General features: G+C 41.5%; 1 protein-coding gene across 1 annotated transcript in view; it reads right to left on the bottom strand.

Annotated features, from left to right (window-relative positions):
• The window catches only part of LOC128857595 (disintegrin and metalloproteinase domain-containing protein unc-71), a 287365-nt gene that overhangs the window by 89845 nt on the left and 183010 nt on the right, over positions 1–14510 (bottom strand). Inside the window, exon 8 of the mRNA XM_054093346.1 lies at positions 7856–8019. Within this exon, the coding sequence (XP_053949321.1) occupies positions 7856–8019 (164 nt within the window). The remainder of the gene's footprint in view (positions 1–7855; positions 8020–14510) is intronic.

Below are 14510 nucleotides of genomic sequence, written 5' to 3' on the forward strand. Positions count from 1 at the left end.
CGTCGCTATTATCAGACAGTTGTTTAAAATTTCATCGCATATTTTTTGCCTCACGTGACGGTTAATGTTAAATAGTTTCTTCGTTACTTACTACTGAAGAAGCTTGCATTTTGAGGTGGTTAAAAGAGGAAAATGATGATGAAATAATTGATGGCTTCAATGGTGGCAATGGTATGAAGAATGAAAACGATTGAAGGTATTTCATAATTTTTTCCGTCGAAATTGGCAGTGAAAGTTGCCAAACGGCTACTCTCAACTTTGTTCAACAAAATGTTGTAAACACATTGTCGCATAAAAACTTCCAAAAAATTATTGGATTTTACAATTTTACTGAAGCTGGTGCTGATATTGTGGATCGACTGTATCTATTCAGTAGCCCGCTCTTGCTCCAGGTGGCCACTTCGTATATTTCTTTAAATGCAGATATTGGTGGTACATACATATGTACGCGCATGTAATATTTGACACTTTGCATATGAAGCGGAATATAAAAGGCAGGGATTTCATTAAGTCTTTGCTGTTTTCTGTAAATTAAACCCATTTTTCTTGATAAATCACAATTAAAAAATTGTCTCGGGAGTTTCTCATTTGGCGTTTTTTCGCGAACTAAAAAATATCCCAAAACCGGAAAGAAGAAAGCGTAGATTTGAGTTCTGTAGACAGAAAATTTACAAAAACATGAGTTCATTGCAAAAAAACCTACTAGGCTGATCAATAAGTTTTGCCGTGATAAGGGAGGGCGTTGCTACTAGGCTAATTGTTTTTTTGTAAAATTTCAGTTCAATCTGTCATTTCAATCTTTGCCATTTTGTATCGAAGTGTCACAGTATTTTCTACTATGTAAAAAATCAAGCATCGTACAGTGGTTGAAATTTTATTTTTGGAAGGTTTAAAAGCAAAAGAAGTTTATGAATTAATGCTGAAAGTGTACAATAACTTTTTGCTATCAATTAGAGAGATGAGTTGCTGAATTTAAACGAGTCGTACAAGCCTTCAAGACGATCTACGTCAAGGACGTCCGTCGCTCTTTTTGGAAAATCGAAATCGAAAAACACACAGTATCGTATTGGAAAATCGTCGAGTAACTGACAGAGATTTAATAGAAACCTTAGGCATCTCATTGGGCAGTGTAAGCAATATTTTTACTGAAGAATTGGGATTCAGAAAGTTGTGTGCAAAATGGGTGCCACATTCGCTAACAATGGAACCAAAACACATTCGAATGCGACTTTCTCAGTAACATTTAGAACATTTTGTAAAGGATAAAGTAGATCTTGCGCGTCGATTCATCATTATGGATGAGACTGGTTCTAAATCAAAACAGGAGGTTAAAGAGTGGGGTGAACCTAGTTCTTCGGCTACGAAACAAGTTCATGTACAGAAATCGGTCAAGAAGGCGTTAGCATCAGTTTATTGGCATGAGAAAGGAATTTTGTGGGTAGATTATTTGCAAACTGTCTGCAAAGGGTTTTTCAACAAATGATGAGGTCATAACAGCTGTGGAAGTGTACATATTTTGCAGCCTTTCCAGATTCACACTTCATGAATTGAAATCTCGTTGGAACAAAGGAGATATTCAGGGAGACTATACTCAATAATAAGGTGTATTTGAAAACATAAATTTGTGTTTTTCTTATCGAGCCGCAAAACTTATTGAGCTGCCAATCTGCTCTCCAAGTCACTGTCAAACAATTTGCAGGAATGCGTAAAGTAAAAATGTTAAACTTTGGCCATGAAATTATTATAGGTATATATCGTTGCTTTTTCCAATGTTTTTGTTTTTAATATCTTTTGAGGATTGAAAACTTGTAGTTTACTAAAACAATCAAAGATTTCACTTAATTTGTGGACTCTTATATACATTTACTTTAAATATGCTTAAATATGTTAAGGTTAAGTATTTGAATGTGGCGCGTCGGTGGTGGATAGGGAGCCCTGGCATCACAAGAGTGGCCTTCCCTGATGGGGTGGGTTCAACACTCGTGTGATGACTCAAAGTTGGCATAGAATCAGGGTGCCATCCGCGAACCAAACTGGCTAGGGAGGAGTCCCGAAAAGAAACCAAAAAAGGTAATGGAAAACAAAGGATCTATTACTCCAGGTGGAATCCACACAAGTGGCAATCCACCCGCTTCGGCGGCAGGGGCATGGATTCTGGAGGCCCCAACCATTACCCAAGTCTCTCAGCTCTACGAGCGAGAGCGCATCCTGGAGGAGACGGGGGTTGATATCGCAATCTCCTCTCCTTCAAAGTCTGAAAAACGTTTCCCTGCTTCTGAGGGCCTGAGTTGTGAGGTCTCTTCGGTGGCTGCACGACCTCCCAAAGAAGCAGGGAAATCGAAGAGCGCGGCAAGGAGGAAGAGAAGAAAGCGGCGGGCAGAGCTCATGCGGGAGAAATCCTCATGTGGCTCTGCCGGCCCTTCTGCGTCTGTGTCTTCCAAACGACCTCGGTCAGCGGAAGTGACACCCACGGAAGCTACCGAGTCTTCGGTGGGCACAGGCACTCCCAAGTTGTCTCGCTCTCGAGGCAAGCGGAGAAAGACGGCGGCTGAAAGCAGCACACCTCCCTGCCCTGCGGTTGCCGCCAATGACCGAGCCACGACCCCCCAAGGTACGAGCGCGGTCTTGGCGCCAGTCAATGTGGCGGGAAAAGGTTCTGCTGAGCCACGTCTCTATCGGGGCCTCGACAAAATGTCCAGCACAGCTGTCTGCCCGGCGAAATCTTCGTCAGTGGAGGATCGGGAGCTGGACCTTCGCCCAAGCACATCCAAGGGTGCGGCCAAGCCATCCTATAGCGAGAAGGCTGCTGGCCCACGACCTGTGGCTGTGATTGGAAAACTGGGGCCTGACCATCAGCTGACGGATGCAGAAATCGAATACTGCAAAAGCCAGCTGATGCGTCGGGTTATTGCCTCCGGTCCGAAAGCCAACGCGAAGAGCTATGAGACAAAGGACGGCACCATAAAGGTGACGTGCGCGTCTCTGGCCAACTTCGAGTGGATCAGGACCGTGGTCAATAACGTGCCCCCCATGGGGACCACTCGCTTCGCAGTCTACAGCGAGGAGAGTGTACCCCTCAGGAAGGCCATCTGCTGGATTCCGGATCCAGACCTGTCTACGGCGGATGTCCTATCCTGTCTACATGCCCAGAATCCGGACATCAACACGAGGCTTTGGCGAGTCGTCTCGTACACCAAGAGTAAAAACCGGGACGGGAAGGAAGGGGCTACTCTTGTGGTGCGAGTGGACGAGGCCAGTGTTGATGTCATGGGCTCACGGTACGGGAACTGTCTGAGTCTCTTCTTTGGGACGGCCAGCTTCCATGTCTTTCCCAAATGATTGACTCGGGCGATTCCTGTAGCTATCGTCCCTTGACGGTGACGCAAATTAACTTGCAGCATTCCAAAGCCGCTACTGCACTACTAAGTAGAAGGCTTTCCCAGCTGCACACATTACCCCACATAACAGCAGTGCAAGAGCCCTGGGTCTTTAGGGGCCGTCTCTGTGGCTTAAGTGCGCTGAAAGGGACCACGTTACTATATGACAGGAGTTCTAGCAGACCTAGGACCGGTCTAATAGTATCATCCCATCTCACTGTGACGGGTCTTGAGCAATTCTGTTGCCAAGACCTGGTAGCGGCTGAGGTGTGTTATAGAGGTAGACGCGGATGGTCGAAGTTTGTGATTGCATCTGCTTACTTCCCTTACGATGCTCTGGAAGGGCTACCACCCGGGAAGGCCACTAGTCTCGTGAGGTTCTGTGAGCGGCGCAGTCTAGGCCTCATCCTATGTTGCGATGCTAATGCCCAGCATACAATCTGGGGCAGCAGCAAGTGCAATGGACGGGGCTCTCGACTATTCGAATTTATCGCGTCCTCCTGCCTAGACATACAAAACAAGGGCTCACAGCCAACGTTTGTAACAGCTAGAAGACAGGAGGTGATTGATCTAACCCTATCAAACTCAAAACTTGGGTGGTCAATCAAGAACTGGAGGGTCCTTGCCGAAGATTCGTGCTCGGACCACAGGTACATTGAGTTTCAGTGTGGCGAGGAGGCACAAATGCCATTGCCCTCTAGAAACCCAAGAAAAACAGACTGGCAGAAGTTTAGGGAGGCGTTGCGGGACCTTGCGTTGCGCCACCAAGTCTTCGAAAAGAACAGGCCATTGAGGCGGCTGTTGAGAAACTCAACGCTGCCCTAACCGAATGTTTTGAGTCAGCCTGTCCAATTCGACCTCTCCCCAGCCGGACTCCCGTTCCTTGGTGGAATCGAGAGCTCCAGATGCTGAGGCGCGAGTCGAGAAAATTTCTAAACCGGGCCCTCAAGACTAACCTTGCAGAGGACTGGGAGCGATACCGTGATGTTCAGAAGAACTACAAGAGGCTTATTCGGGAATCGAAAAGAGCCTCATTTAGGGAATTCTGCAGCGGTATTGAATCTCTGAGTGACACGGCGAAACTGGTTAGGATCCTGAAAAGGGACTCAACGGCAAAGCTGGGGTCACTTAGGAAATCTGATGACTCCTTTACGGAGCGGAAAAGTGAGACACTCAGCTTGCTGATGGAGTCTCACTTTCCTGGTAATCAGATAAGCATCAGCCGGCAACAGCCCTTATTGATAGAGGCAGTTGTCAGAGCTGCTACACCTTCTCGGCATGACTGGTTCGTTGCCAGATCTGTGGTGAATGAGGCCGCCATTCGATTTGCCATCAAATCTTTTGGCGACTACAAGTCGCCCGGACCAGATGTCATATTTCCTGCCATGCTGAAGGAGGGTGCGGAGTTCGTGACAACAGCCCTGAAGAAAATCTTCTCGGCATGCCTGGCACTGGCTTACATACCACGCTCTTGGAGGATGGTGAGGGTCGCTTTCATCCCAAAGGTTGGAAAAGACGACTACACCAGCCCCAAAAGCTTTAGACCAATCAGCATGACCTCTTTCATGCTGAAAAGTCTCGAACGACTGGTGGAACTGCGCATACGTCAGAAGTCGCTGAAGGCTCACCCTCTGCCTCTATTTCAGCATGCCTATCAGAGTGGAAAATCCTGCGAGTCGGCACTGCAAAACCTTGTTGCTAGGGTAGAGCTGGCCATCGACAGGAGGGACTACGATATGGGTATCTTTTTAGACATAGAGGGGGCGTTTGATAATGCCACTTTTGATAGTATGTGTAACTCTGCTAGTAGGCACGGCGTAGACCGGGTGCTAGTAAATTGGATTCGTTCGATGCTGGCCCAAAGAATCATATCGGTGCGAGCAGAGGAAGATCTGCTGGTGTCATCTGGGGTTAACAGAGGCTGCCCCCAAGGCGGTGTGCTGTCTCCGTTGCTCTGGTGCATGGTAATCGATCCTCTACTCACCACCTTAAACGATTCGGGAGTCTACGCACAAGCATATGCGGACGATGTTGCTTGTTTGGTAACAGGCTCATCGCTTACGAACATCTGCAGGAAAGTGCAGAAAACTCTGGATCGGATTGACACTTGGTGCTGTGCGAACGGGCTGTCGGCAAATCCCGCCAAGACTGGTATTGTCCTCTTTACCAGAAGGAGGAAGCTTGATGGACTCGTTCTGCCAAAGCTAAAAGGAGTCACAATCCAGCTATCCAAGGAAATCAAATATCTTCGAGTAATCCTCGATAGCAAGCTCCTATGGAAATCACACGTTGAAACAAAGGCATCAAAAGCGCTGACAGCTTTCTGGCAGTGTAAAGGTGTCCTTGGGAAAACGTGAGGTCTCTCTCCTAGCAAGGTCCTATGGATCTACACGGCTATGATAAGACCCATTATCACCTATGCATCAGTGGTCTGGACGAGCAGACTCTCCCTAGTGGGAGTCAGGAGGACCTTATCGAGACTACAACGCACTGTGGCCATCTGTTGCACCGGAGCTTTTCCGACTACTTCAGGCCCGGCACTAGATGCTCTGATTGGTTTACCACCACTTGATGCTTTCATCCGAGGAGAGGCCTTGAAGGCCATCTGCAGACTGAAACACAGTGGGAACTGGTACGGCCCTTGTCCGGCATTGACTCCATGCCATCAAGGGTCGTACTTGAAAAGAGATACAGTGTAGTGCTACCAGAGGCTCAGTTGTGGGGAGACTCAGAAAATGAGCCCGGCAAACACTGTTTTCGCATTTTTACGGATGGCTCCAGGACCGAGCATGGCTCTGGCTCTGGGGTCTACGTGGAATCCAGCGGGACAGAACTGCACTTTGCTCTTGGAATGCATGCATCTGTGTTTCAAGCGGAGGTGTATGCAGTTCCAGAAGCGATGAACTTTGTTGTGGAAAAACGATGGAGAGGCAGATCTATATGTGTCTGCAGCGACAGCCAAGCTGCGCTCATGGCCTTAGACAGCCCTCAAACCACATCAGGGGTAGTGAAGTCCCGTAAATCCAGGCTGAACTACGTCGGCAGACATAATAGCCTGATGCTAACATGGGTCCCGGGACACGTGGGTATCGCGGGTAACGAGACCTCTGACTCCTTAGCTAAGATGGGCTCTAAGGCCAACTTCTTTGGCCCAGAGCCCGCTTTGCCACTCCCCTCTGCGGCCATCACGGCCACGGTTAGCAAATGGGTAACTACTACCCACAAGCGAGCTTGGCAGGCTGAGAGAGGCTGCAGATGGACAAAACTGATGTTACCTGTCATGTCCGATCGACTGTCGCAAACTCTTCTGTCATTAAGCAGAGGGGAGTGCAGACGGCTGGTAGGACTGATGACGGGCCACTTTCTGTGGGCAAAGCACATGGAAAGGTTGGGCATCTCAGACAGTGTACTCTGCCCAGCTTGTGAAGAGGAGGATGAGACGGCGGACCACTTCCTGTGTGTCTGCCCCGCCTTCGCTCGAATCAGGTTTGAGGTCTTTGGCACTGATGTGTTAAGAAGCGACCATCTTGGCTCCTTGGCACCACAAGATCTACTCAGATTTCTTCGGAGATCGGGTAGATTTAAAGAAAATTAAAAGGGAATCCAAGTGTAGTACAATGGACTCAATTAATGTCTGAGTGCTGCACTTGCTAGTTGTCCCGACAAAAAAAAAAAAAAAAAAAAAAAAAAAAAAAAAAAAAAAAAATTTGATGTGTTTTTTATTTAAAATATATGCAAATGCATGCCCTTTTTATTAAGGAAAGCTAGTACTAAAAAAAAAATATTTTTAATGCAAGTAATTTAAAATTAGCGTGATAAAGGACTCCACTTGATGGATAATTGTAGTAAATGTGGCGAGTTAAATGGTGGATTAAAGATTTTGAAATTAAAAAAAAAATTTTTTTGTGTATTTTGTATAGAATTTACAGATAATAATATCTATTTTTTCTCTTAAGAAATTTATTTAGTCAGAACATAGGTATGTAAATGAAAAGGTTAATTCAAGTGAGTTATAGAAAAGAAATTAAAAAGTTCGACCCAAATTGGGGGACATCAGAATTCGTTTTAGAGGTATGGTTCCTTCGGCAAAGTTTCTTATTTTGATCCCTAAAATATGATTTTCACAGAGAAATCGGCGATTTTTTTGCCTCGCCACAAATCGACCCGGCCTACTGTATATCCAATTTTTTATATACTTTATAGATAAACCCTGATTGCCCTTTTGCCGATTTTTTCGTAATGTTATTAGATACAGTCGTGCGAGTAGGATAATATAATTAAATAATTTTGTGCAGCTACCCCAGCTATTTTCTAATTGAATTACAGTGAGAAGTTCAGATAGGTAGAGACCACTCTCGTCATCCCGAATATTTTGTTTATCATCTTGATTCCATTAAGCTATTCCGAATAGCCACTGCATAAGTAAAGTTCTTATGTTGCAGCAGCACACAAATCTTTGAATTGCACCCAAAACTTACCTCATTTGGCTTATTGAGTAAACACAACCCATGTCCGGTGCGCAGCGCATCGATATAATCCTTTTTGCTGCACTCGGAGAATTTGTATGGCTGCACATTTTCCTGGCCAACAATCGATTGGGCCATTATACAGCCATGCCAGTCTCGGCAGAAGCACTCCTCGCCTGTGATAAAAGAGAAAATAATTTTGAAATTAAATATCAAAATGTTGTTGTAAGCTGAAACGCTGAGTGTGTATGCGTGTTTACATCATTATTTATTTATTTTTTCACATATTTTATACAATGTGTATCTGACATATATTTATTAACTCATCAAAAGGCTGTTGGAAAGCAAACAATGTTCAATTTCGAAAGTTTTGTTGTCGCTTTTACCTGCACGTAATAATTTCCGATATACAAATATTTATGTTTAATATTTATTTATGTTTTTCAAATGCGTGCATGACTGCGCATCCCTTTGGAGAATCTTTTGCTGTTACTGCCAAAAACAGATATGCTAATCGCCCCTTTTGGTTTTTTTATCGCCGTTTTTTGTTACTTATTTGCCTAAACAGTATTTACAGCTGCGAAATATTTAATATACCTATATATCGATATATATATGTGTGTTTTTAAGTGTGCTTGCACGTGTTTGTGTGTGCGCGGCAGCTCATAAAATAAAATGATGAATAGAAAATAATACAAATGCTGCCACACCCACCAGTTATTTGTGTGAAATAAAATTTATGGATTTCCATTAAGCAAATGCATCATCACCGTGGACACACGAACACATGCCGCAGCACACTTACATTTGCCTACCCTGCAGGAAAAAGCCCAATTGGTACTACGTAGATATGGTAGATACGTAGATATGGGTATTTAATAGAAGAAGTCATGCCAGTTCGTCGTTTACTAAAATAATACCAGTAGAAAAATGATCAATTTTTTTGCAAATAAGTTGATTTTCTTTTCCAGACAAGATCGTTTAAGACTCGTCTATGGATGCACCAATGGATCGGGCTGATGATTAGAGGATGCAAGCAATTAGATGCTGATAAATACATTTAATTGAGAAACCCCTAATTCTAAAACTTGCATACAATTTATTCGCTTTATGTGTAGCCTCGCATCAGATGTCAGTAAGATTAGAGGGACGCAATAATAATACATTCCATTTCAAGCGAAATATTTATTACACTTCATAAATTCGGTGCTGGCAAATTTCTATATGGGTTTTATGGGTAAATGAACTTTTATACAATATCAAAAAAAATGTAAATATATAATTTAATGAATTATTTTTTCAGAATCTGTCATACGTTTTGCCAGCGCCGATGAACCAGACACACAATGGGAGGATTATCGCCAAAATGTCACAAAATCGTTAAATTAAAAAACAAAAATAAATAAAAAATTGTAGCGTACACTTCTTTTAGGTTTTTGGTCGAGCTCCTCCTCCTATTTGTGGCGTGCGTCTTGTTGTTGGTCCACAAATAGAAGGTCCTACATTTTTTATTCATTATTTTCTTCTCACCAAGAAACCAGTGCTATTTATCTCTTTATGTCTTTAAATAAATGGAAAATATACATATTATTCAACGTGAAAAATTTACTTACTTAAAACATAAAATGAATTCAGTACTACAACAAAATTTCTTTAACGCAAGACAAAAAAAAAATGACAACTGATTTCGGATGCTACTCAAATCCAAAATTGTTGGATTTTAACGTTTTCTGCAACTTTTTTAAACACTATAAGTTTCCACAAAATATATATTTCTACCATTTTCAGAAGACCTATGTTAATCCATGTACAAATTTTGGATATTGCCTGTGCCATATCGCCTAAGTGCAATGAATTGCTTTGGTTGTGTCTTTCAATTTTTTAATCTGCTCTTCAGAAATTATTTGACTTCCATCGTCAATTAAATACTTTGGAATTCATCTCGTTTTGCCAGTCGTTTTTTAAGATGTGGCGTTTATTTTTGCAGTTGAAACACACGACAATTAGTATATGATCTAAACCAAATTTCATTTAAATAAAACTACACTTTTTAAATAAAAAAGGACTTACTTTGTTTGCGTAGAGGCTTAAACCAATGGATGGATCGTCTCTGGCTCTTTGCAACATTGTAAAATTTTGATACGCTCGATCTTGATATCCGCTTTCAAAAAGTGATTCCGGGCAATTTTTTGCTTAGTTTCAAAGCAGTGCCGCACGATTTGCGCTAATCTTTTCCTTTCATTTAGCCTTTTGGGATATGAACAAACTTAAGACTCTCTTTTGCCAACGTTTTGTGGCACAATAAAAATATATAATATAGTATTTTAGTATTTTTTAGCCAAAGCTTTCATTTCGATGCTTCTGAGTACTTTTCGTTTAGAATTTGTTCTGAATTAAAAAGAGTTTTTCCCTGAGTACATCACGGATTTATGAAGTAGCTCAAGATAGCTGACATCGAATGAAAATTAGGTATCTTACATCACATTTAATTATCGCTTCATGGGTTTGCTTTTAAGCATTATCTTTTATTTAAATATCCTTTTTCTTGTCATCACTGACTTTAATGGGGTTTTACTGAAGCGGCGGCATTATTTAGCTTGTAAGATTTCGAGTTCTGTTAGAATACCCATTTTAGCATGACTACGTTTCTGCAATACTATAATTCTTTCGTATTCTAAGTTTATTTGGATTATCGAAATCTAAAACTCTCACCCTCTTACTGTAAAGCTCTCAGGAAAAAGTAACTAACAGTAACTTTGCGATAGGAAATATCATCCCTTATTTAGCTCTTCTTTTTCGAGGCTTGCTCAATTCGATTACAGATTACAGACAAAATAGTTGTTTATTTGCGTGTTGTTTTTCGTAGAATTTATACACATTTTCCCTTATTTAAGTTATTGTAAATTTTTGGCAATTGAAGCTGCATATACAAGCACAAACCTAAGTATATAGAAATAGTTCAACACAAAAATAATAAAAATCGAAGATAACATATTTACTTAAAACGTGTTTCCCTATGACTCGTTCTAGAGCATTTTTTGCAGATATAATTTTTATTTTTTTCTTGCTATAGACGCATTTCCACAATTTCTCGACTTTTCTTCTTATTTCCTTTCCATTTTAGAACATTAGACTTTGTTTTTGTTCCCCTATTTCTCTTGAGTTATCAATTAATTTTGGTATTTCCGATCGTATACTTCAGTTTTTAACTTACAATGTTCTTCCACTGACTGCCTATTTCTAATTGCATTTTGAATGCGACAAGGCTAATTTGGTGTTTGAGCAATGTAAGAGAGAAATGTTAACGGCAAAAATACAGGTCTTACAAAAAATAACTATTCCGAGGGGTACCCTTTATATTTCGGGATTTGGCAACCCTGGTGTTGCAATCTGGCAACTGACAGCTGCATCGCAAAGTCTGACATTTTTTGGCTTTTACGTACTCAGAACGTTTTGAAATACCAGCGCTATTTGTGTTGTTTACAGTAACTTAAAAGATTCATCTCGGTCCAAAAATGAAATTAAATCGTGATTATTTTTTACAACTTTCGACGTGGATTAACTCAGCAACATTGCATGGATGAACTTAATTCATTTTTTGGCGATGAAGCTCCATCAAGGACCAGTGTTTATCGATGGTATGGTGAATTCAATCGTGGACGTAGTTCACTCCAAGACGAATTTCGCGAAGGTCGTCCAAAATCAGTTGTTGTTCCGCAAAGATCGTCATGTGACCTATCGTGAGATTGAGACAATCTTAGGCATAGTGGGACCAGCATACATTCAATACTACATAAACATTTGACTGTGAAAAAAATTTGTTCGCGTTGGATCCCACACAATTTGTCAATCGCTCAAAAAAGGCTCGTGTCGATTGGTTGAAAGAAATTCTCAAAAAATACGATCGCGGGGCTTCGAAACACGTCTATGACATCGTGACAGGTGATGAATCATGGATTTACGCGTATGAGCCCGAAAGTAAACAGCAGTCGACTGTATGGGTGTTTCAAGATGAGCCAAATCCAACAAAAGTTGTTCGTGCACGAAGCACTTCCAAGCAAATGGTCGCCTGTTTTTTCAGAACAACGCAGAACAGTAAATTCTGAGTGATACACAACCATTTGTTTGCCAGTTGTCTTCTAAGAAATTAGGAAAACCAATCGCCTAAGACGAATCACTCTTCATCAGGACAATGCGAGCTCTCACACATCGGCTCAAACAACTGCATTTTTGAGCACCCAAAACATCGAATTAATGGGTCATCCGTCGTATAGTCCTGACTTGGCACCGAATGATTTCTTTTTATTCTCGTACGTAAAAAACAAACTGAGAGGTCAACGTTTTTCGACACCTGAAGAAGCGGTTGCGCCATTCAGAATGCATGTTTTGGAGGTACCTCATTCAGAGTGGCAAAAGTGCTTCGACAATTGGTTCGAACGCATGCAAAAGTGTATAGATCTTCATGGATAATATTGAAAAACAATAAAGTGATTTTCGATGATTAAAATTTGTTTTTGTTCTCTAATCCCGACATATAAAAGGCACCCCTCGTACAACGTTATTCGCGGTTCGGCTTCAAATAAGAATTGAATAAAAAACGAGTTTGCCAAAAAAGGACCATCGCAGAAAAATCCTTGCAGCAACTGAACACATAAAATATGAAACCCAAATTTAAGTAACTTTAGTTTTAATTAATTTCCTGTGAATACCTTAAGTTTAGTTTCTTTACTAGTTTTTTTTTTTAAGATTACTTATGGTGCAAGTTTGAACCTATTTTGAATGTTTAGTTAACTACTGGGTGTGAAAGAAGTTTCATTTAATTGTAAGAAAAAAACTATTCTGTAAGCACTTTTGGTATAAAATAAGATATATTTTAACGTTTCAATAGAATATAATAGATGTTTTGTTTTGTATTTTAACTGACATAAGATTGCTTTTAATAGAAACATGTTTGACTCACTGAATTTTTTTTTGATAGTACGAGGATTAACTGGTATTTTAACTACATACTTCGTGGGACATCGCGATACTCAAAACAGCATAATCGCCATATTAGAAATACCAGTTCTTAGCATGGAAAAAAGATAGAACATGAATTGGTTGAGATGAAAGGAGAACTGATGGTATTCTAGTTTACTATTTTTTCCTGCAGGGTAGTTGAGCACGCATACATTAACAATCGTAGCGCCATCATTTGAGTGCCGTCGATTTGGTCATCAATGGCAGCTTAACTTGATAATAGATATTGCGGACTGAAAGCGCGCCTCCTAGCTGAAATATATGTTTCTTTAAAATACTTATTGTTCTCGTTGTTGTTGGGGTTGGTGAAGCAAACAGATTCGTGAACAGCTGTGCCTGTTGGTTATACAGCGTTGAGCGTTCGTCAGACGACTATTATATTATGCCAATGGGTATATTTGTGTGTGTGTGTGTGGGAATGAGTGCATTATGAAAATCATAGCATTTTGCTTTGACTGCATGACAGCTGCGATTATTTCATTGTTTGTTTTCTATTTTGATTATTATTTATGAATAATATACATAATTGAGCGCTGAGAGGGACATTAGCGTATCGTCAGAAAGATGGCAAATATAAATGATTGCTCTTTGTGCATTTAAGATGAATATTTAAAAGATGGCAATAAAAATAAAGAAAATTTGCGGTTGTGAGGTGCGCCATTTGTATGAATGCGTTCACTTTGTCTCGAAAGGAAAATAACGCCGTTCGAACTCTATGTGATTACTAATCTCCACAGCCTGGGGAAAAACTATAGTAGCATAACATTTTTACCACTTTTGTCTAATTCTCTTTAATTTTTTAATTTTCATATATTTTCTTACAAAGATATGGTTAATTCTACAACTATACCTATACCACTGCTTTTATGTGCGTTTCGATGTTTTTCTGCAAATAGAGGGACCTACAGTTTTACCCGGGGGTGAAGTGTACTTTTCTTCTTGGGGCAATGCACACACAGACGTATGGCAGTTGTGCCAGTAGCTTAAAGACCGACCGTTGTAGTAGAATGCCACTCCTACACGAGGTGCCCCTGCTTTTAACTAAAAATGACGGATCTAGAGAGGCAAAACTCGAAAAAGCACGTAATCCCAGGTGTAATTCGAACCGTGCCTATAGGATGAATGACACTACGTAAGTGTGTCTTATAACGGTGACCTCCAGATATCGGGCGCCCACCGGGGCACTGTCGTGACTCGACCTTACCCTTCCATTTTACTCGTGGGACCACATGGCAGAGTCAAACATTAATTTATTAAAAAGGGCAGAAGTGCCTAATATAAACGAGGTCGATAACGACCTTTCGGTAAACAGTACCGAACTACCAAAAATATCACAGGCAGCTAAGGGCAACCAAAGCCCTCCAACTGCCAACGAAATCAAGGATATGGAAGTTGACGACATGGCCCTGGGCCAGATGGCAAAGCTTCTGCAATATCAGCAGAGGAAAAGGAGAAACTACTAGCTTCTCCCACTCGTGACTCAGGAAGAAATGATGAAAACAAGGTGCGGCTGTGTGGTGCCGCCAGAAAGCGTCTAAGGTACTTCTCGAGAAAGGGTCACAACATTGACGAGGCAAGAGAGCTGGCTCAAAAACCAGCTGATCTGAAGCGACAACGCTCCAGCAGCACCAAGCCAAAGCAAAGCTCC

Source organism: Anastrepha ludens, chromosome 3, assembly GCF_028408465.1.
Source record: "Anastrepha ludens isolate Willacy chromosome 3, idAnaLude1.1, whole genome shotgun sequence".
NCBI classification, from domain to species: Eukaryota; Metazoa; Arthropoda; class Insecta; order Diptera; family Tephritidae; genus Anastrepha; species Anastrepha ludens.